This window comes from Loxodonta africana, chromosome 5, assembly GCF_030014295.1.
Source record: "Loxodonta africana isolate mLoxAfr1 chromosome 5, mLoxAfr1.hap2, whole genome shotgun sequence".
Lineage (NCBI taxonomy): Eukaryota > Metazoa > Chordata > Mammalia > Proboscidea > Elephantidae > Loxodonta > Loxodonta africana.
In genome coordinates, this window is record NC_087346.1 from 78438539 (window position 1) to 78461365 (window position 22827).

Below are 22827 nucleotides of genomic sequence, written 5' to 3' on the forward strand. Positions count from 1 at the left end.
TAACTGCTATGCCACCAGAATTTCTGTTGTGTTTACGGAAATATAAAGTGTTCATATATTGAGGCAAGATGAGATTGAGGGATGGTACTATTTGAAGTTTAAGCCTTCAAAGAGATGGGTAGAATAAAATTCTAATTCAGGTATTAAAACCACTATCATTATCATTACTATTAGACATTTTAATATCTGGCAATCTGAATGAAATTATATTTAAATAATCGAAGTCTTTTATTGAATCTGAACAGAAGTATACAGTTTTTTGTTTTTGTTTTTTTTTTTTGCAATCATAAGATTAATACAGAAATAAGTGAAAAGTTAATTCTATTACAATTCCTATCTGGACCAACTTTATGAACTTGCAAAATGACTAACAAATATACAATTCTCATTTTATCAGGAGACTTTGGCCAACAAATGAAAAATACATCATTCTTTAAAATTTCCTGTAGGATCCCTGTAGTGTATTTCAGGTAATAAAGAATATATCACACTACAGAGCAACAAAGAGATTTATAGCAGAAGCACAGATTAAAATGACGACTGTCCCAAACGGTGGAAGGAGCATTTCACCAGAGGATGCGGAGGGATGGGATTTGGGGCCTGGAACTGGAAGGGGTCCCGGAGCTGTAATGAGAACACACAGTCATTGGCAGAGTCATTTTGAATATCAGGTATCCACCTGTACCATATATCCTGAATACTTAAACGAAGACATTCAAGTGGAGTTAGAAACTAACCTGAAATATTTCCGAGCAGGAACAATTTTCAAATAAATGTAGTTCATTATAGATTTCAGGCTGTGTAGCCTTACATATGATCAGGGCATGGTGATCTAGTATTTTTCAGCTGGAACAATGCATGTGACTAATGAAGTTCCTTAGGTAGCATGCTTTTATTTAATATCTATATAGCAGAGAATTATTTTTGTTGTTGTTACACAAGTTCTCTAGGGTTCCTTGCCAATTTTCTACTTCCATTTTCTGTTTATGCAAAGTATAATCCTGTGTCTCTTCTAATTCAAGTAAGACAAAGTGTATTTCCTACATGTATCTGAATATCTACCAAATGCATTGGATATAGCTGTATTTTTAAACACTAAATCCTGCAAACATACATATATACATAAACCAAAACCAAACCTAGTGCCATCGAGTCGATTCCGACTCATAGCGACCCTATAGGACAGAGTAGAACTGCCCCAGAGTTTCCAAGGAGCGCCTGGCGGATTTGAACTGCCAACCCTTTGGTTAGCAGCCGTAGTACTTAACCAGTACACCACCAGGGTTTCCATGTATATATGTATTTTTTTTTTCCCTCTCTATAGGGTCGCTATGAGTCAGAATCAAATCGATGGCACTGGCTTCGGTTTGGTTCGGTTATACATACACTGGTTTGAGAAACTGTTTCCCTTCCATCTGAACTAGTGGAGAGAAGCAGTGGGGTACATTCATCTCAGAATGACGTTTCTCACTGCCCTTAGGTCAGATAACCGACAGCTGTGTTTTTGTTTAAATAGACTAATAACAGAGTACTCAAATGGGATCATCATTTAGATTTCATGGCTGAAGCAAGAGAAAATACCCAGTAAATTTTATAAATATTACATAGTAAACTTTATAAAATGTCATAGTTATATACATGCAGTTACATGCACACTGATGGGGAAACAGGCAGATGCGCTCATGCATCAATATTTGACTCTAGACCAGTGGTTCTCAAGGGGCAGTACTAGCCTCTAAGAGGTAGTTTGGAAGGTTGTAAGGTTATTTTTTGATTGTCTCAACAAAGGCGCAGAGGTAGAGGGCTAGATATCCTTCAATGTTCAGGGCAGTCTTGCACAATGAAAAACTGACCCACTTTCCACACAACTTTCAAATGCACTACTAGACACATGTAAGTGAAAAACCTATTTATAATGATCAAATCCAGAACCTAACTCAGTTTTACATTTAGTAAAGTATTTTTGGACAATTTTAATATATTTTGAACATACTAGTTTTACCTAGGGTCCACAATATTGCTTTGTTTGCCTTCTTATATGAAATAGCTTCTGATATTCTCTCAAATCCAAGTTACTCATATAAATAAATACAATCATCTGCCTAATTCATTAAGTCTTCTAGTATAGTCTAAACATTTGCATATTGAAATATAAATAATTTTATTATAAGTTACAGACATTATATTGATTTTTTATGGTGCAGGTAGGTCTTATCTGTGACTTATTTCAGAACAGTGTAAGAAATTCATAAAATATTTGTTAGAAAAAGGGAGCACTGTGTGAATAAGGGTGAGAACCACTGCTCTAGATAGCACAGTCTCTAGATATAGGTGAAAATGATTGCTTAAGAAACAAAATCAAATTGCCTTCACCACACACATGTATAAGCATTTGGATATATTCTATTATTATGGTGCCTTAAACCCTTGCAAGTTTGTTCCTTTTATTGAGAGAAAATAAATTTATAATTTTTTCTATATTGCAGAAACACATTTATCAGCTGAGGAAATGAGATGGTTCTTACTAGGATTGGCGCTATTTCCTTCCCTTCTGTCTTCTAAAATATAAACAAATTATGAGTTAACTGCATTGTACATATATTCATCCAGAAGAGAAAAAATAACCTAATTAAGGAGATTATGCAAACTTGGTTATCTCTGGGGGTAAATCTCAGGGGCTGGCTAAGGGTCAATGGGGCAGGGTAGTAGGTTTAGAAGTAAGTCTGGGGTTGGGAGAAGAGGTTTAATTTTTACCCATTTGCTCCTTTTGATTTTTTTTTTTTTTACATGGGTGTTTCCATTAAAATAAAAGTTAAAATTTTGTTTACAAAAAATGCATTTTTTCCTCCATATTGAACTCAGACGCTCAAGTACAATATTAAGTCTTACCATTTACTAATTATTACGTGCCAGGCATTGTGCGAGTGAGTGCTGTATGTGTACTGTAGCCTTTATTTCTTACAATCTTGTTAGGTAGGTAGAGTTATCCCTATTTCACAGGTGTCCCTCAAGTCACCTGTGAAATGTTTTGAGGTGTGACTTACACCTCACATAGGTAATCAGCAGTAGCAATACCTGATTTCGAAGCCTGTGCTCCTAATTACTATGCTATACTACCTTCAAGTGTGTGCCTGGCATGCAAATACTACAATATTACCACATTTTGACAACTTTGAAACCTAATGCCAAGTCTAGAAGTCCAGGATAGAGGTGTATTTCCTGTAACTACACTGGCTAGAAGACAGTGACAAAACGTGAAAAGTTCTAGTCATAGTTCTGTCTCTTTCTAACCTCTTACATGTTACTTTGTTCCTTTTATTGAAGGAAAATAAATTTCTCATTTTTCATACTTTCTAAAGTATAAAGTATATACTTTAACCTTCCTATGTTTCAGGTCCTCATCCCTGAAGTGGCAGTAACAGTATCTATGTCAATGGACCAAATGAGATCCTGTGCAAATATGTTTTGTTACTGCATTTTAAAAAGCGTGTACTACACAGCGCCCTCCAGGAAAGGGCACAACATAAAAAACCATTGCCATTGAGTTGATTCCAAGTCACAGCCACCCTATATGACAGAGTAGAACTCCCCCATAGGGTTTCCAAAGACCGACTGATGGATTTGAACTGCCGACTTTTTGGTCAACAGCCGAGCTCTTAACCACTGTGCCACCAGAGCTCCACAGTACAACACAGTTCCACCAAAACCTAGTGGCTCATTTGTTGGAGAGTATGCAGAGTCCAAGTAAGGAGCACTGATTGGCTGGCCTGATTTTAGCGTGCTATACGGTTCTCATTTATACCTCTTTAATGATGCTATTTCCGAGACTACAGATTTCCTCACAGTAGCTAGCTCACCCTGGGAAGCTTCCTGCCTCATTCTGGAACGGACAGGTGCAGCTGGGAGGCCAACTGTTTCAGTTTCGGGTAAAGAGACTTCTTGGCTTGGCCATGAAAGCCATAATAGCAGGGACTATTAGGAAAGGGCTTGTCCACATTGCCCCCCTCTGGCTTGCAAACAGGGGTGTATGAAGCTGTACGTGCGGGTGTTCTCCCCAGACCTCTTAAGACTGAGCTAACCAAATGATTATGGTAAAGGACTCAGAACCCCATGATGCCTCCACCCCCAATAATAAAAGAATTTATTACCAGGTTTTTCATCCATTTGTACTACTTTTATTCCTAAATTAGAGATTTTCAGATACTAATAAGGATAGCTGCCATTTACCTGAAGGTGCCCTGGTGGTGCAGTGGTTAAGCGCTTGGCTGCTAACTGAAAGGTCCACAGTTTGAACCCACTAGCCACACGATGAAATAAAGATGTAGTAGTCTGCTTTTGCAAAGATTACAGCCTTGGGAACCCTATGGCCTATAGGGTTGCTATGAGTCAGAATCGACTCGATGACAACGGATTTTATTTGGGTCTTTAATCAGAACTACAAAACAGAACTTTTCCACATTTTACAGATGTGGAAGCAAAGGCTTGGAAAAGTAAAGTATCTTATACAAAGTCACCCAGAGGAAAGTAGTGGAAGAGAGACCTCATGAAGGAAGGTATGGGTTCTGTCTGACCACACAGCCCATACTCATCCCCCACATCCTTTTTGGCAGCCACCTTTCAGACAACCACACTGTGCCTAGTAAGTCCCCAGTGAGATGACTCTGCAAACTCTGGAGCAGCAAGCCGATGAGCTGTAGAGGCACACGTGTCGTCAGTGTTGCTGGAGGTTCGCCTCAAAGTTGTGGCCAAATAAATTCAACAGTGCCAACCCGGATCAGTACAGAACAGTTGCTTATGGAACTTCTCTCTCAGCCTGTATCAGTGCTTTGTGTAACTAACTGTGAAGATGCCATCTCTACATGGCACACAGTTTGCACAGACAACAAGGTTAGCCAAAGCTCAGCACTGTGTGGATGGGTACAATTTCCCATGGAGTCAATATTGATTCATAGCAACCTAATGTGTGCCAGAGTGTAACTCCACAGGGTTTTCAGTGGATGATTTTTCAGATGTAGATCACCAGGCCTTTCTTCTGAGGCACCTCTGGAATATTCCAAGGTAGACTCAAACCTCCAACCTTTCAGTTAGCACCGAACTATGTTAACTGCTTGTACCACCCAGGGTATAATTTAGGAAATGCTAAAAGTCTTAATTTATTTAATAGACGGTCATTCCCATAATAACAAAACTTGCAAAAAAAAATTATTTTCAAAGCCCTACATGACCTCAGGAGAAAGGATTTAAACCACTGCATAGAGGCTTTGACCCTGAGATTTTGTGCTTTTATAGTCCTTACAGATATCCTGTGAGGCAGGCATGCACAAGTGTTAGCCACATGAGAAAGGGGAAGCACAGAGAAGTGACACTGCTCCCCATGGAATGGCAAGATGCTGGGCTGGGGCAGGGATCCTTAGACTTTCCCATCTCTGAGTTCTCCAGTAAAAGATATCAAGTTATATCCACACATATATATACAGATTTTTATTTCTCCTTGTCCCAGGAAAAAATTAAATTTGAGGCCTTTTCATTTTTTCCCCTCCCCTGTAAGCCTAAGTTCTGAGGTTCTTCTGAGGAGCCTGACTAGAATCACTGCGTGGTTTCTCTGGCCATAGAAGCTCAAGGCCCCTGAATGACCTTGCCCTCAGCTACAGTCTTATATTTTCTAATATCCATTTTCAAGGTTATATCTTAAAGGTAGATTAAACCTGTCATAGTAAGTACACTAGAAAAACACTTGAGAAACCATCAGTGTTGAGGGAAGGATACTTGGTCATAAGTTACAACACCTGGATCCTTCACTCACTGATGGAATCTTGTGCAAAAAATACTTAGGCTCAAGGTCTCCTAAATGACGAGTGGTGACAGTTACGTCTACATTCCCCAAACTGGAAGCCTCCCCTGTGTTAACGCTACCATTGCTTACCAGGTAATGAAAAAGGTTCTGGGATTTTCATTCCTAAATGAGAAAGAAGTTTTCAGTGACGTGCAGTTTGCTCTAGTGAGCACAATTTTCAAACTCTTTATCTGAAGAGCTCAAGAAATACCAGCACCAAAGGTGACCCCTGCACTGTATTTTCACCAGATTTGTATTAAAAAGCTCTGTCTACAAGGACCTTCATTGTAAAAATCCAGACCAAGCTTAAAGAAGCTTTCTGCCACGGCATCTCACTAAGTTAGTGTCTATACCAGGAGAACACTGTTTTGTTAGTGGGAGAACCCAGATACTGAGATGTTTGTTAGCCAAAGCTAACAGCTTGCTCAGGAACTTGAGATTTCTATTGAGGAACTCCCCAAGCAGATGCTTTATCTGTGGAACCTGGAAGGTGCTAGACTGCATGCATCCTGGTCCCACAGCCTGCCCCTCAGTCATGTCCCCAGCAGAACTAACTTTCCTGCTCCAGGGACACATGGATGCTAGGAAGGAAAGGCATTTTCTCTCTTTTCTTCCCCATCTAAGTCTTTGTTGAATGACTGGCAGGCAGCTGTGAGGGAAATACTCATGAACAATAGCCTCATGACAATAGTCTCTTGAATGCCCTGGGAATCCTTCTCACTTCAAACGTGGGCCCAGAGAGTAAATAGAAAGACATCTTACCAGGTATTTGGGTGGGTTCATGGTTTTTCATATCTGAAGGCAGAAATAAATATGGGTTAATGCTAATCAGTTATCTTGCATTGTTAACGCCCCTTTTGTCTATACCACCCCATCTCCTCAAAGAAAGAAAAAAACAAGAAAAACGCCTTTCGATGGCTCTTTGTTCTCTAACTGCACAAAGTCTAAACTTCTTAGCCTAGAATTCAAGAACTCCCATGATCTAGCCCCTATCTCTCCAACCTCATCTCCACAAGGCAGTCTAGTACATAGGGTTTTTGATGAGACATTACAGGGTTTAAGTATCTGCTTGGTTGGTTACCTAGTAGCTCTATGCCTTTGACCAGGCTACTTAATCCCTTTGAGCTTCAATTCTTTATTTAGGCAAAAGAAATACTTACCTTGAAGGTTTGTGGTGAGTGAGGTGAGTGTAGTGAGTACATAAAAGTGCTTGGTACACCACCTGGAACGTAACTGTTGTTAGTTACTGCTGAGTTGGCTCCAACTCATGGCAAACTTCCAAATAACAGAATAAACTGTTTCCGGTCCTGGCCACCTTTAAGATCATGATCATTTGTATGTTTGAGTCCATTGTTGAATGGAGTCTCACTGTTCTGGCTTAACTCATTCCTCAAACTCTCTATGCCCAGTACTGTTCTTAGTCCTAGGCTTCCCCTTCGTGTCTCCTAACCTTGTAGCTAGTCTGTTATTGTTAGGTACCATCGTGTTGGTTTTGACTCATAGTGACCCAATGTACAACAGAACGAAACACTTCCCAGTCCTGTGCCATCCTCTCAATTGTTGCTCTGCTTGAGCCCATCGTTGCAGCCACTGTGTCAATACAGTTCATTGAAGGTCTTCCTCTTTTTCGCTGACCCTCTACCTTACCAAGCATGATGTCCATCTTCAAGGACTGGTTTCTCCCGAAAACATGTCCAAAGTATGTGAGACGAAGTCTCACTATCCTCGCTTCTAATGAGCATTCTGGCTGTACTTCTTCCAAGACAGATTTGTTTGCTCTTCTGGCAGCCCATGCTATAGTCAATGCTCTTCACCAACACCATGATTCAAAGGCATCACATGCACGAGAGGCGACTGAAAACACCATGGCTTGGGTCAGGTGCACCTTAGTCCTCAAAGTGACATCTTTGCTTTTTAACACTTGAAAGAGGCCTTTTGCAGCAGATTTGCCCAATGCAATACATCACTTGATTTCCTCACTGCTGCTTCCATGGGCGTTGATTGTGGACCCAAGTAAAACAAAATCCTTGACATTTTCCATCTTTTCTGTGTTTATCATGGTGTTGCTTATTGGCCCAGTTGTGAGGATTTTTGTTTTCTTTATGTTGAGCTGTAATCCATATTGAAGGCTGTAGTCTTTGATGTTCATCAGTATGTGTTTCAAGTCCTCTTCATATAGTCCTCTGCATATATTCTTCTTCATATAGTCCAGCTTCTCGGTTTACTTGTTCAGCATACAGGTTGAATAAGTATGGTGAAAGGATACAACTCTGATGCACACCTTTCCTGATTTAAAACCACGCAGTATCCCCTTGTTCGGTTGGAACGGCTGCCTCTTGGTCTATGTACAGGTTCTGCATGAGCAGTAAGTGTTCTGGAATTCCCATTCTTCGAAATATTATCCATGATTTGTTATGATCCACTTAGTCAATAAAACATAGGTAAACATCTTTCTGATATTCTCTGCTTTCAGCCAAGATCCATCTGACATCAGCAATGATATTCCTCATTCCACGCCCTCTTCTGAGTCTGGCTTGAATTTCTGGCAGTCCCCTGTTGATGTACTGCTGCAACCACTTTTGAATTATCTTCAGCAAAATGTTACTTGCGTGTGATATTAATGACAGACAAGTGGTAGTCTAGAAAGTAAGTAAAAAGATGACTTACCCGTTAGGAGAGTAGGCTCCTGGCTTTCCACTCCTAAGGATGAAAATAAGAACTATTTAACGAAAAATGCAATCAGCTTGAAAATTAATTTAACCTTATACTTGACTATTCACAGTGGAAAACTTTGAAAGCTTTGTAAGACAGCAGGAGTGAGAAAGAAAGCGGAGAAGAGGAGAAAATTTAATCCAGTGGAGCCTGAATAACTTATGGTGGCAGGTATGGTTAGTAACCTAGGATCTCTTCCAGATTAAACAAATAGCTCTTGATTTGATTTTTTTTTTTTTTTACTATTCCATCCAAACCTGGATCCAAAGTCATTGTGGTGTATTAGAAAATAATAACATTTTCTGATTATAAAAGTAATATGATTATAGACCATTTGGAAAAATACAGGAAATAATTAAAAATTAAAATCAATCTCGTATCTCAGAGATGACTATTCTTAACTTTTTTTGGTATATTTCCTTGCAATCTTTTTGCTATGCATACATATATGTGCATATATACTTTTATAAAGTTAATATAATAGTCAATATACTGTTTTATATCCTATTTTTATTTACCATTATATTATGAGTACTTTCTCATATCATTAAATATTTTTCAGAAACATGATTTTTAAGTTGTTCAGTGTGTCATAGTATGGATATAATTTAACTCACTTAACAATACCCAACTGTTGGACACTAAGGTTATTTCTAAATATTTGCTATGGTGACTGTGATAACATTTTTGTTACACAAATCTTTGTGTTCATCTCTAATTTTCTTAGGACAAATATCTAAAAATGATATAACTGCATCAAAAGGTATGAACATTTTTAAGGCTAATAATATATATTATGAAACTGTCCTTCAGAAAAGTTTCAATTTATAATGTTCCCAGTGATTTATGCGAGTGTTCCTGTCTCAGTCAGTACCCCTGAAGACATTTGAGTAAAATCATTAAAAACAAAAAAACCTTGGAGATGAGTTGTATTTTGAATGTACTAGATAATCAAATGGATATAGCTAACAGCATCTGTTAGACTGCTGGAGGCAGAAATAAATATATAAATAATTGTGTTTAGAAATAAATAATTTAGAAAGAAGCAATGTCATTTGTATGCCACTTCCCCACACCTTGGGCTACAAGGCTTTGGGGAATAAATGGTCACACCTTCCTCTATTCATGTAATAGCTGCCTTAAAGCAGAAAAGATGTTCTCTAGAACAAGTTCCTTATGTACTTCCTCTAACTGCTATGCTGGAATGACCTAAGTGTTGTTTGACAGGAGACCCAGAGCTACTCCGTCATTCTTTAAAGAATTCTCTCTGAAACCCCGGAGCATCTCTGATATACTAGTAAGCTAAGGTGGGCTCTGCCTTCTTTCCATTTTTCCTTACCAGGCCAGTCCCACCTACTCCCACCCCTAAGAGAAGCTGTCTTGAAAATGTAAGGCTCCAGAGTTTGTGAAAATTTTTTACCTGGGTCTTCAAGCTTCTGGTTTTTCTCATCTAAGTTACGAAAGAAACACAGCAGTTTTAATGTTGGAGCAAAAGAACTGGAAGTTACTACAGATGCGGAAAAACTATTTTCAGGTAATATGGCCATAAAGAACTGCTCGGTACGTCCAGCAAACTACTGTTACTGAATTCAAGTGTCAGCCAGGGTCTAAATGCTACCTTGGCTAACAGGTTGAAACCTTCCTCTGATCCCCTTTACTTTGAAAAAAAAAAAAAAAAAATCACATACAGGCAGCCTCCTGGGGATCTCAAGGAGCCAGAAAACTGTCTGTCTTGAAGAGTTAGCTGAGGTCCCCATGAAGGAGCCAGGAGAACTTGGCACAATCGGCCAATAAGAAGAGCGGTTGCCATGAAAGTTCTTAGGGACAAGAAATGTGTCACTTCTATCAGGACAGGAAACATCTCTCTAAACATCAAGTATCAAACTGCATATTTAAGGAAACACCACATATTTTTTTCTCTTGAGCAAAGATAAAAATTGTAGCCACATGAGCCAAACACATAATAAGGGACTTAAAATACAAAGATTTGAGCTATATCCATAAGTGGAACCTGAAGGAAAAAATGGATCTTATTACCCAGATATTTCAATTAAATTATATCAAACATCAGGATATCTGAGAGATGCGAATGACTAATAGAAAAAAAGTTTTCTATTTTCATCTGGATGTTTGGTGTCACAGAGGCTCATCTCAATGACTGAATAGAGAGCTGTACCTAAAAGGTCCACAGACCATGCCAAGAGGGACTAGCTCTTCAGGTCCCACCTCCTTATTCTCCAGAAAGTTTCCATATTGCTCAAGTCTCCAGGGAGCCAACCCTCTCATTTGCAGGGAGGTAATTTTCCCCGCAACAGGCTCTTTTTTTTTTTTCCCCTCTCATATCTGCCGTATCCGAAAGTATGTTTTTTTCTTCAGCTAAAAACTGAACTATTAAAACAAGGAAAAGTTATTTTTTTTAAATAAGGATTCTTTTTTTTTAATTACTCATTTTTTTAATTGGCATACTCACCAGGGCTGTAGACATAAGTGGGTTGAAAATACACTGAAATACAAACATATTTTCATTATATTGTACCATACTCAGATGTATCAGGTTCAATCTATTTTTATATACTTATTACTAATAAAGATTTGAGCTGGCTTACATTTAAGATACATACAAAATACGGTTATTAGGGAAAGTTTAACATTTCAATCTCAAACACAAATGGGTGTAGATTTGTTTGAACTACATGAAGAAGAATTCATAGAAAAGCAAGCAGGAAAACATGGAGAAATGGACCCTCATTTTCAAACTTTTTAATAAGGAAATCCTCAAAAGGATGCACCGTAAGCATGCATCAGCTCAAGGCATTTTGGTTCAAATTTGTTGGGCCTATTTGATAATGCCGTTTCCTGAATACTTTTAGTATCCCCTGTCTACCTTTCCAAATCTTTCCTATAGTCCTCTGAGAAAAAATTCTTCTTGTTACATCCTCCTATTTTTCCCTGAGGATGCTGAGACTGACCATATTACCATTCTGTCACCCTATCCTCCCCCAAAGAACCACAGGCCTTTATTAGTCTTCCAAATGCTATCTCCTATAGGGTCGCTATGAATCAGAATCGACTCAACAGCACTGGGTTACTGGGTAAGACACCAAATGTAAGATTAACAGTTTAGCTCTCTGCAGAAATCATGTGGGAAATGGGCGAGGACATACAGGCCTTCAGGAGTCCTTTGGCTCCTGTAAGGATAGGCTAGGCTGAGAGTAGCATGGTCCCTGCATGCCCAGGGCAATGCAGTGTTTGAGAAAACAGCCACAGGGTGTGGGTAGGTGGGCTGGGAGGGGGGAGAACTAAGGGGGCAGATGGCAAGCAGCACAGGCTGCTGGGCTCTCCACCTGAAAAGGCAGTCGCAATAGCGCAATTTAGCCTTGAGAAAATGATAGCTTTATAGTGTGGTAGGGTGGCTCTGACCCATACCCGTGAGAAATAACACTGATAAAATTCCCATTACAGAGACAATACTTTAAAGCATATCTTACCCATGTTCTCAACACAATTTTCAGTTTTTAGTCCTGAAAAACAAAGATAACATTTTATTAGTTAGACATAACCTACCCTAGTAAGATTTCACATTGGCCTGTGTTTACTGGTAATCTAATCTGTCAGCTCTTAGTCTAGAACCTAGACACAACCTAATGAGATGCAAGTCGCAGAATAATTACATTTTTGTATTCAAAGGAGTCAGCCATCAGACAGCTTTATGACCTTTGACAAACATCTAACCTTCCAGGAATTCAGTTTCCTTATTTACATCTTTTACTAGGAGATTACTTGAAATGACATGCAAGGAACCACCCAAAGCTAACATTTTATGATTTTATTCCATGATTAGTTTGCAAAAGTTAGGAGAAAATTAGCCTGGTGTCCACTTGATTCTTCTTTTTAGCTACTAAACTTTCTCAACAGCGAAATCTACCTCTCTACCATGACAATTCCTATTCTTTGAGAAAAAAGAATCTAAATCAGATCTTCAAAATCCTTTAAAATGTGAACAAAGATCCTTCACATTCATGTAGGTCTTCAGAGAAACAGAGTTAGTCTAACCCAGAACATTCATCTGGATGTAAGGAAATCCACAATTTTTGGAGACTAGCAACATGGCATCCAACAGTACTTCTATAAGATCCCAGACCCTGTCACTGGTGATGCCTACGAGAAGTTATCTGTGCTGCAGCACTATCCCTGAGACGTGATACAGAGGGGAATCTGCTAGTCTACTCAGCAGCAGTAAGACAAGGAAGTAAGTGAGAAAGTGTTCAGATCTGGTGCCAACCTTAGTACTGGAGGGCTGCCCTGGCCCTCACATGAAGGTCCATGCTTCCTATGACCTCTTCTCCATATCTAACTCACTGATCTAATCTGAAAGTTCAACTACCTGAGGAAAAGCCTCTGCACCTGAATTGCAGGAAGTCTCTGAGAGGCATGGCTCTATTATGAGAGATATACTCTTCTACAACCAAATCAAAACCAAACCAGTTGCCGTTGAGTAGATGTGGACTCACGGCAACCCCATGTGTGTTAGAGTAGAACTATGCTCCATAGGGTTTCAGTGGCTGATTTTTTGGACGTCAGGCCTTTCTTTTGAAGCCCCCATGGGTGGGCTTGAACCACCAACCTTTCAGTTAGCAGCTGCGAGCTTAATTGTTTCCACCACCCAGTGAGGTCCACTCTTCTACAACCTGTTCCCAAATTCTGCTCCATTTGTGGAGTTTAAACCAAGAATCCAGGTGGCTTGATCAGTTTCTACTGCTCTAGGAAATGGTATACATCTGTTAGAATCTGGATGATGCTCTTAGACCAAATCCAGGAGTTTGGCCAGACTAGAAATGCAAGAACAAAATACGGTTCTAGAAACCATTACAAAATTTGCCCCAGCAGGAGGTGAGGGGGTGCCATCTCAAGCAAAACAGACAGCCTAGTTGAGGGTAAGTTGAAAGGTTAAGGGAACTGTTCACAGGACAGCTACAGATATAGTAGAGAGATTCAGCTGGGGACTGGGCACTAGGGGAATTTTTAAAAGTCTTTGTCCAAATTAGAGCAAACCTCAGAATCACCTGTGGTGCTTGTTAAAATTGCTAACTCCAGGACCCTAACAGAGGTCTATCATATGGAATTTCTGGGGATGATACCTTGTAACCTGCATTTTTAACAAGAACTCCAAGTGATTATAAGCATAAAGTTTTTGCAAACCACTGGGTTAGAACCTCCTCAATAGTAGAGGATGTTGTTAGGTACTGTCGAGTCAGTTCCAACTCATAGCAACCCTACGTACAACGAAATTAAACACTGGCCGGTCCTGCGCCATCCTCACAATAGTTGTTATGCTTGAGCCCACTGTTGCAGCCACCGTGTCATTTCATCTCATTGAGGGTCTTCCTCTTTTTTGCTGACCCTCTACTTTACCAAGCATGATGTCCTTCTCCAGGGACTGACCTCTCCTGACAACATGTCCAAAATACGTGGAAGGAATCTCGCCATCTTTGCTTCTAAGGAGCATTCTGGTGTAGAGAATGAGTATATTTAATGTTTAACACATATCCATTTTGTCAATCAAAAGCTCCATTTCTCCTTCCTATCTGGATCTAATTTTCCATTAGCATTTTCAGCAGCAGGAAAGTAATCAAACTATTTTAGGTGTCTAAAGAAGCTGCAGGGTAAAAACAGGTAAGAGATTGATCCAGAAATAAAAGAGAGAAGGCACAAATATAATATATAGGAAATGAAAAAGGGAACAACCCCCCCCACCCCCCACCAAAAATGGCAAAGGACAAGGACAGCAGTTTTACGAAGAAGAAAACACAGATGGCTCATAAATGTATTTAAAAAGTTCAATTTTATAAGTAGTTCAAGACTGCAAAGTGAGATACTATTTTACAGTCCACTGGAATGGCAAAAATGAAGAAGTCCAATAATACCAAGTATTGGTGAGAATGTGGATTAATGGGAACTTTTACACTGTTAGTAGGAAGGTAAATTCGTGCAACTTCAGGAAAGAATTTTTCACTATCTGATAGAACTTAACACCTACCACCTCTATGAGTCCAAATTCTAAGTACATACCCTAAAAAAACTCTTACATACCTGCACAGGTGGTTATGGACTAGAATGTGCATAGGAACATTGTTGATAATAACAAAAAATTAGAATCAACCCAAATGTCCATGGACCTTTGTTGTGTTCAAACAATGGAATATCATACAGTGTTAAAATGACTGAACTACAACTACACACAACAGAATTGTTAATATTTTTGCTCTTAAGTTGGATAGTAGATTCATCACTGTTCATTCTATTATGTTTGTAAATGTACATATATTATTTATATTATTTTCTATAATCACACATTACATAAAAACCTTTTAAAAATACATTAGACAAGGTCATACAATTTCAGAGGTAGAAAGAACTCTAAAGATCATCTGGTTCAACTCCCTTAAAAAAAAAATTTTTTTTTTTTTTAGAGAAAAGAAGTCTAAGTTACCATTTAAGGTCACATAGATAAGAAAAGGTAATATAGAGGACATGACATCCTCTTTTTTTTTTTTTTTTTCATACCCCCCCACACTATTTCCATGCCCCTAAGTCCATTCCTTTAGAGTACAGAGCCGAGGCTATATCCTACACAGAATGCCTTGAAAAGGTTCAGGCCGAAAGTTTTCTTGTGTACTCCATCTCAGGATTTCCCTGAGTAGCAGGTATAGCACCTAAAGAGCTGAATCCCTAAAAAAACACCGATTCATCAGCAAAGGAAATCAGACCAAAACAGCAAGTAATTGGAAGGTCTTAGATTCTCGGAAATCTGAGTTCAGAAGCTGCTGAAGCCATTGTGGCCAGAAGTTAGAAGAATCAGAAATGGTTAAATTCACCAGAGATTAAAACAAAACAAAACAAAAAACATACCAACAGGGAATTCTAGTGAACATAAAACCCCAAAACAGAGTAGAACTGCCCCACAGTTTCCAAGGAGCGCCTGGCAGATTCGAACTGCCGGCCCTTTGGTTAGCAGCCATAGCACTTAACCACTATGCTACCAGGGTTTCCACCTAGTGAACATGGCAGTCTAAATATTTGTGTTTTATTTCTGCTTCCTCCGGAAACAATACTAAACTACCACAAAGGAATAAATATGATATGAACCCACAAGGACAAAGAGAATGAGTGAGGAAACCACAGCTGACAAAAATGTCAAACTAATTTTGAAAGATGGAAAGCAGACAGAAGAGTGAATAACTGACTTAATGGAGCCTTCCATGGAGGAAGTCAACAATAAGGAAGCAGATTCCTGCCACAGAATTCCAGAAAGGCTCAGGAATTGGAGGCACTTGGTGGGCTGGGGTTGGAAATACAAGGATTGGTTGAAATTCTGTATAAGGAATAAGGTCTTAGAACTTTTTTTCATGACCCTGGCAGAAGACCGTAATAAAGTTTATTCTTGGGAGGTCATGCACACAAAATTGTGGACTCAGGAACTTCGGCATAGCTGAAGGTAGAGGAGAAGCACAAAATGAAAAACAGAAGGAAAAAAAATGAGAGTCCACATAAAGTCCCAGGTCCTTCTTCCTCCAAGCTCCCAGAATATTGGAGGCCAGACTTATTATTTCCGCCCCCACACTCTCCAACCAGAAAAAAACCAAAAGCATTCTCTGTGAGACAACCGGTCAGCCTAAAAGACGACGACTACAGATGATGACACTAGTAAGTACCCCAACAAAGCAGTCAACAAACCCACTTCCTCTCTCCCTGTTCCCTTTCCACAGTTTCTATCAAGCTGAATCTGAACTGACAGCCAAGATTTATCAGACATTTGGGGAAAATCTCTAATATGAAAAACAGAGATTAAAGCCAGAAAACAAAAAAAGAATTCATCAAAGACACAAGGAAAATATTAGTCCAGAGGACTAATGGACCACATGAACCATAGCCTCCACCAGAAAGGACTAGATGGTGCCCGGCTACTACCACCTACTGCTCTGACAGGGATCATGATGGAGGGTTCTGGTCAGAGCAGGATTAAAATACAGAACAAAATTCAAATTCACAAAAAAAGACCAAACTTACTGGTCTGACAGAGACTGGAGGAATTCCCTAGACTATGACCCCCAGATACCCTGCTAACTCAGAACTGAAGCCACTCCCAAAGCCCACCTTTCAGTCAAAGGTTAGCCAGGCTATAAAACAAACAATAACACACATGAGGAATACGCTTCTTAGTTCAGTCAAGTATATGAGACCAAATGGGCAACAACTGTCCAAAAGCAAAGACGAGAAGGCAGGAAAGGACACGAAAATGGAATAATAATCACGGGTAACCAGGAATGTAAAGGTGAAAGGGAAGAGTGCTGACACATTGCAGGGATTGCAACCAGTGTCACAAAACAATTTGTGTATAAATTTTGAATGAGAAACTAATCTGCGTTGTAAACTTTCACCTAAAGCACAATAAAAAAAATTTTTAAAAAGGAATTCAGTATAAACAAAGACAATGCAAGGAGCAGAAAAAAACTTACACACACACACACTGAACATCTAAACCATAACTAATATCATGAGAAAGATAAAATAGCTTGTACACAAAACAAGAATAACCCCCCCCCCCCAAAAAAAAAAACCAAGCCAGTCACCACTAAGCCAATTCCAACTCACAGTCCCTGGGTGGCACACCTGGTGAAGCATTTAGATACTAACCAAAAACATGAAAAAAACACCTGGAACCCACCTACTTCCAAAAGGTCACAGGATTAAAGACCCTGGAGTGCAGTTCTACTCTGAACACATGGGGTCGCTATGAAACAAGAGCAAAAAAAATAAATAAATAAAAAGGGAACTTTCAGATAACAAGAATGAATATTAAAATCAAATACATAAGCATGTTTTTTAAAAATTCAATTGATGGGTTGGAAGATAAAATAAGGAGATTTCTCAGAAAGTAGAATAAAAATACAAAGAGAAGAAAAATAGGACAGAACATTTAAGAAATCAAGTTAACAGAAGTCCATCATTCAGCTCACACTCTTTTAGAAAGAGAAAATAAACTCAGATCATATTCACAGTTAAGAGGTTTATTAAGGAACTAACAAGGTACAACTCAGGATCAGGATCAATACTAATCATCAAAGACATAATGCAGACACATAGAAAGCTTTCCCAGAACTGAAAACACGAATTTTCAGATTGAATGGGACCATGGTGTGCTCTGCATAATGAATGATAAGAGACCCACACCACACCCACTCCACTGCCCACACACAGTAAGGATCCTAAGTCTTGAGTTCAGCTAGAGCTAGACAGTTAAACTCATCCAACCACAAAAGGTGTCTGAATCATTTAGGACGAAAAAGGCCAGGGAATACAGTATGCTTTCAGGGCAGCTTCAGGTGTCTTTCTTCAGTGGAAGTTCTCATAGCAGCCCAAACCCCGCAAGTGGCAGCTCAGGTTTGGGTGTGGGAGCCATTCTGGCTAAAAAAAAATTAAAAAAAATTTTTTTTTTAGTAAGAATCAAATAAGAACTAGCACCTCTTGTAACAGCCCATGGCCATGACATCAAGGGGAACATCTGGATACAAGTCACACATTACTCAGGGAAGTCCAAAGATACGACTTCCCACCAGGTACTTTGAATTCATATACAATTCTCCCAATCCAGGTGCAGTTTTCCAATCAGGAGTCATTTTTAACCATGAGGAATGTGGCCTGATTATACAAAATAACATTCCACCTTTATCAAGTTTTTTAGGAAAACAGTATAGAAAAAGATAAATCTGAGGTAATTTTTCCATGAGGAGGGAAAAGCATTTTGTTTCCACTCCCATGATTTTGGGTTAATACCAAGATCAATATCTATGACCACCAGGATTTTGGTAATGAGGTATTTATATTCCTGTCACTTTCTAACCAACTGGACTATTTTTTTTTTAGCTAACTAGTTTCTGTAAGGCCCACAATATGTTTTTTTTTTTTATCTTTAAAATCATAGGCAAGTTGTATTAAGCCATCAGGACTCATCTAGACTCCCGAGGGATAAGAATCTGGATTAGCACAAACCTGATTCTTATAAGGCAGAGGTCAGGCATACCTCCATTCTCCAACTTCTTCACCATTTCTGACACCAGCCGTCCACCTCCCCAACACCACAGCACTCTTCTATTTCTCTGATGGGTTTGAAAGTTCATTGCAACGGCCACACAGAATTCACAGACCATATCACAGTTGACTGGTTTATTAAGGAAGTAACAGGGTACAACTCAGGAACAGGATGAGGAAACATGTAGGCAAAGTCTACAAAGCTCTCCCAAAGTATAGAGCACAGCCCTCCCTTCTTCAGTGCAGGACAGCTCTCTCAGCTCCTCTTGGCCATGCATGCCTCCTTTTGGCTGTGTATTACCCCTCTCTGCCATGCAGACCTCCTCTTGGTCATTCATGCCCCCTCCCAGCTGTGCAGGCCTCTCTGCCTTTGGTCTCTCCGCCATCGACCTCTCCACTGCTAAATAACCCAGGTCACAGTGTAGAGCTTGCTCAGCTCTCAGCTGGATTCCAAGCAGCAGGTTTCTGCCATAACCACTGACTCTGCCACAGGGCCCCTTCTGGGCCTGGGGTCACTGGCTCTGCCACAGGGCCTCTTCCAGGCCTCTTGCTGTCTTCAGTGTTACAGCTGTCTCAGGAGGTTCTTCACCTCTTCTCTGCTTTGTCTCTCTTCTTGCCTTTCTAAAACCTCTGTGAGGTTGGCTGCTTATATAAGCAAATTCCTTGTCAATTTTAAGGCATGGCCCTCCCAGCAGGACAACAAACAGACCAATCCCCAACGTGGATTGGTCTATTTGCACAGTAAACCAACCAATGCCTGCAAGGTGCATAAAACAGACCAATCACAGGGTAGACTGCAACCCAGGGCTAAATAAAAAGTATCAAACCATCACATTGTTTCTAGCTTACCCAGGAAATGTCTATCAACCTGGACGAAGGTAACAAGCCCTCTGAGGTAAAAAAAAAAAAAACAACTAGGGCAAAGGAACTCCTCAGGGCTTAGGGGAAAAAAAATCTCCCAAGCTATTTTTCCAAAGAACCATGACAAAAAGCTAATAAAGGAACTCATTTCACTACACAAGCTTATAACAATACAAGACAGTGTTTAGCACACTAAATATTGTTTGGTATAATTTTTGTATCCCTCTTAGCAATATTATCTTTTTCACTCAGAGGCCAGGTCATATTTCAGTCACATAGAAACAAAATTCTGATTATATTCTTCTGGCTTGGCCTTTTAAAAACCCTGGTCATGGGCCTTCATACTGTTCTAAATCATTACTTTAGGGAGTTTATGACCCTGCATTCCCATTAGTCATCTTTAGATGGCAGCAGAGGATATTGGTTAGATGGCAATCTAGGGTTAACTACACAAGACATACAGTCTTTGTCAGAGACTTCCAAACAAAGGGTACATGTGAGCCTCCACAAAGACTGTCTCCCTGTGGCTAGTTTGAACATTAAGCTGCTATATACCTCTGACCTTGTCCGCAGACGCACAGCAGTTTGCCCATTTCCCTACACCCTTTCTTCACACAGAGGCTCATTTGAGCTTCACCCGGGAGCTCTGGCTCATTCAGAATCAACCTGATGGCTCTACCCTTTTTGCTCTATGACAATTCCAATCATAAACATGGAGCCTGTGGGCTCCTGTGCCCATCAAGCGAACACGAGAGCTTAATTTGGCCACTGCAGTAGCCACTGCACCCAGAATGACTCGACAAATGGCATTTGGCCTAATGCATCGGGAGCATCAAAGCAGTATCATTTTAGACAGTCCAACTGCATTGGGATTCTGGTGGTGATGTGCTGGTAAAGTTTAACAGGCTCTCCTGACAAAATTAAATTAAAAGCCCTCATTTGTAGTGTTTGCTTATAACCGTGGTATAAATATTCTCAACCACGGCCAATTTCAAGCTACTGACGTGACATCACTGACAGAGGCATCAGCTCCCACGAACATCAGCTCCTATGAGCCAGCTCCAGCCAGTTCGGTTTTGGGTCAGCTGCAATGTGTGGCTGGTGAGGAGAACGGGCAGTTTTTCCCTTGGCACAAATTTGCTCACTCCAGCCCTAATCTGCCCCTTTAAGGAGAATCATTAGTCCCATTCACACACTACGCATGGCTGGATCAAGAGGGAGGCAAGTGAAATGCCTGTTGTTTTTGTTGTGTGCCGTCGAGTCGATTCCGACTCATGGTGACCCTGTAAGACAGAGTAGAAATTGCCTCGTAGGGTTTTCTTGGCTGCCATTTTTATGGGAGCAGATTGCCAGGTCTTTCCCCTGGAGACCCGCTGGGTAGGTTTAAACTGCTGACCTTTTAGTTCGCAGCTAAGCGCTTAACCACTGTACCACCAAGGCTCCTAAGTGAAGTGTCTATGATGCAAATTTTAAGGAAGCACTCTCAGGATTATGCAAGAACAGGGTGTGACAAGTGTTAAGACCCTGAGAGTAAGAGCCTCCTTAAATCTTGCACCCCAAATACCTCACTGGTCTCCAGGAGGCCTCACTCTAGTCCAGTTCCCGTGCCACATAGTTTCTGCCATCAAGTCATAAATTGATTAGTTCCCACCCAGGTGTCGATCTCTCATCAGCACTTCCCTACCCATCCTTTTTATCTCATTAGTGCCTTAGCCACCTTGAGTCAAGGGTCTGAACGTCTACCACATTTCTGAGGCCCCATCACAATAATCACTTTGCGTGACCAGCAGCCATGGTTTGTATTCAATAGAAACCACACTCACAAGACCCAAAAAGCTCACCCCCTCTTCATTTTACTTCTGAAGATGAATGCAAGGCTTAGTATACTGTTTAGGGACAGGGCAGCATTAGAAACGTCCTTTCAGCATATGTTTTCACAGCAGTCCAGGGTTGTTCTTTAGCTCCCCAAATGACAGCTCAGGAATAAGGAAATAAGATTACACAGGTGGGTACAGGAGCCACATGACTTAGTAGTCTCATGCCTGCCACATATATAGACCAGTACTCTTGTACCAGTCCATGTGTATACCCTCAGCGATCCAAGAAGACGAACACCTGAGTGTAAGTCATATCAATTCAGGGTAACTCGGAGTTATGGTCTCCCCTCAGGTATGTATAATTCATTCACAATCCTCCCAGCTCAGATGCACTTTGCCAGTCAGGGGTTATGTTTACCATAGGCAGTGTTGCACAGCTGTCATCCCACCTTTGGTCAATTACGAAGAAATAGTGCTGGAAGAAATTCAACAGGAGGCTGTCTTTCTCAGGAGGAAGGACAAAGGGTTTTCTTAACCCTTTACTCACATACACAAAGGCACATCATTACAACATTTCAGGATATTTGGGACTGAGGTAGAACACTCCAAAGCTAAAACTCTTGGTGTGACTGAGACTTCTAGCTGGGGTCTGTGCCAAAATCTTTCTTGTCCTAAGCAACGCCATCTTAGATTTCTAAATGTAGTTTCTGTCATACAATGCAGGTTTCACTTCTGTGAAATTTTCCATGTACCCTAATCTAGATAAATGTGGTTTTACCTACCCTACTGTGCTATCAGGAGGGATCAGTCCCTGGAGAAGGTCATCATGCTTCGTAAAATAGAGGGTTACCGAAAAAAGAGGTAGACCCTCAACAAGATCGACTGACACAGTGGCTGCAACGATGGGCTCAAGCATAAAAACAACTGTCAGGATGGCGCAGGGCCAGGCAATGTTTCATTCTGTTGTACATAGAGTCACTATGAGTCAGAATCGACTCGACAGCACCTAACAACAACAACTCTGCTAAAGGAAGAGTCTGTGGTTAGAAACTGCTGATGTTAGAAAAAGATAATCTAAGGAGGCGGAGCCAACACGGTGCTATAGACAGAAGCATCATGCCACCCCTCCACAGCAAACACCCGAAAAACTAAGTAAAACAGATACAAATTTCAGTCCTGGAACCCTAAGCATCAAATGAAAGGATAAAGAACTCAACCAATCACAGAATGGCATAAGAAACTGACAGAACAGAGAACAAGGAGAGCTACAGAATGGAGGTTCCCTATCAACCAAGGTGGCACAGATTCACCATCTTGGACTCCTTCAGCCACCAAGAACAGTGGACAGGGAATATGGGGAGGTTGCTTCACAGAGCTCCCAGCAGGAGACATAGCACCTGGCAACCAGGGATACATGCTTTCCCACTCCCCATCCTTCTTTCCTTTGTATGGCCTCCATCGCATTCCAGTGGGCCATGGTCCCTTGGCTGGGGAGGCACTGGATCCTTGCTACTT

At 40.4% G+C, this 22827-nt stretch overlaps 1 protein-coding gene across 1 annotated transcript in view; it reads right to left on the reverse strand.

Moving 5' to 3' along the window:
- Nucleotides 1–58: 58 nt before the first annotated feature.
- The window catches only part of ART3 (ADP-ribosyltransferase 3 (inactive)), a 52685-nt gene continuing 29916 nt past the window's right edge, over nucleotides 59–22827 (reverse strand). The window contains exons 3-10 of the mRNA XM_064285689.1: nucleotides 12034–12066; nucleotides 11016–11048; nucleotides 9966–9995; nucleotides 8501–8533; nucleotides 6596–6628; nucleotides 5924–5956; nucleotides 2526–2558; nucleotides 59–624 (exon numbers count right to left, since the gene is read on the reverse strand). Of these exons, the coding sequence (XP_064141759.1) occupies nucleotides 491–624; nucleotides 2526–2558; nucleotides 5924–5956; nucleotides 6596–6628; nucleotides 8501–8533; nucleotides 9966–9995; nucleotides 11016–11048; nucleotides 12034–12066 (362 nt within the window). The 3' untranslated portion in view covers nucleotides 59–490. The remainder of the gene's footprint in view (nucleotides 625–2525; nucleotides 2559–5923; nucleotides 5957–6595; nucleotides 6629–8500; nucleotides 8534–9965; nucleotides 9996–11015; nucleotides 11049–12033; nucleotides 12067–22827) is intronic.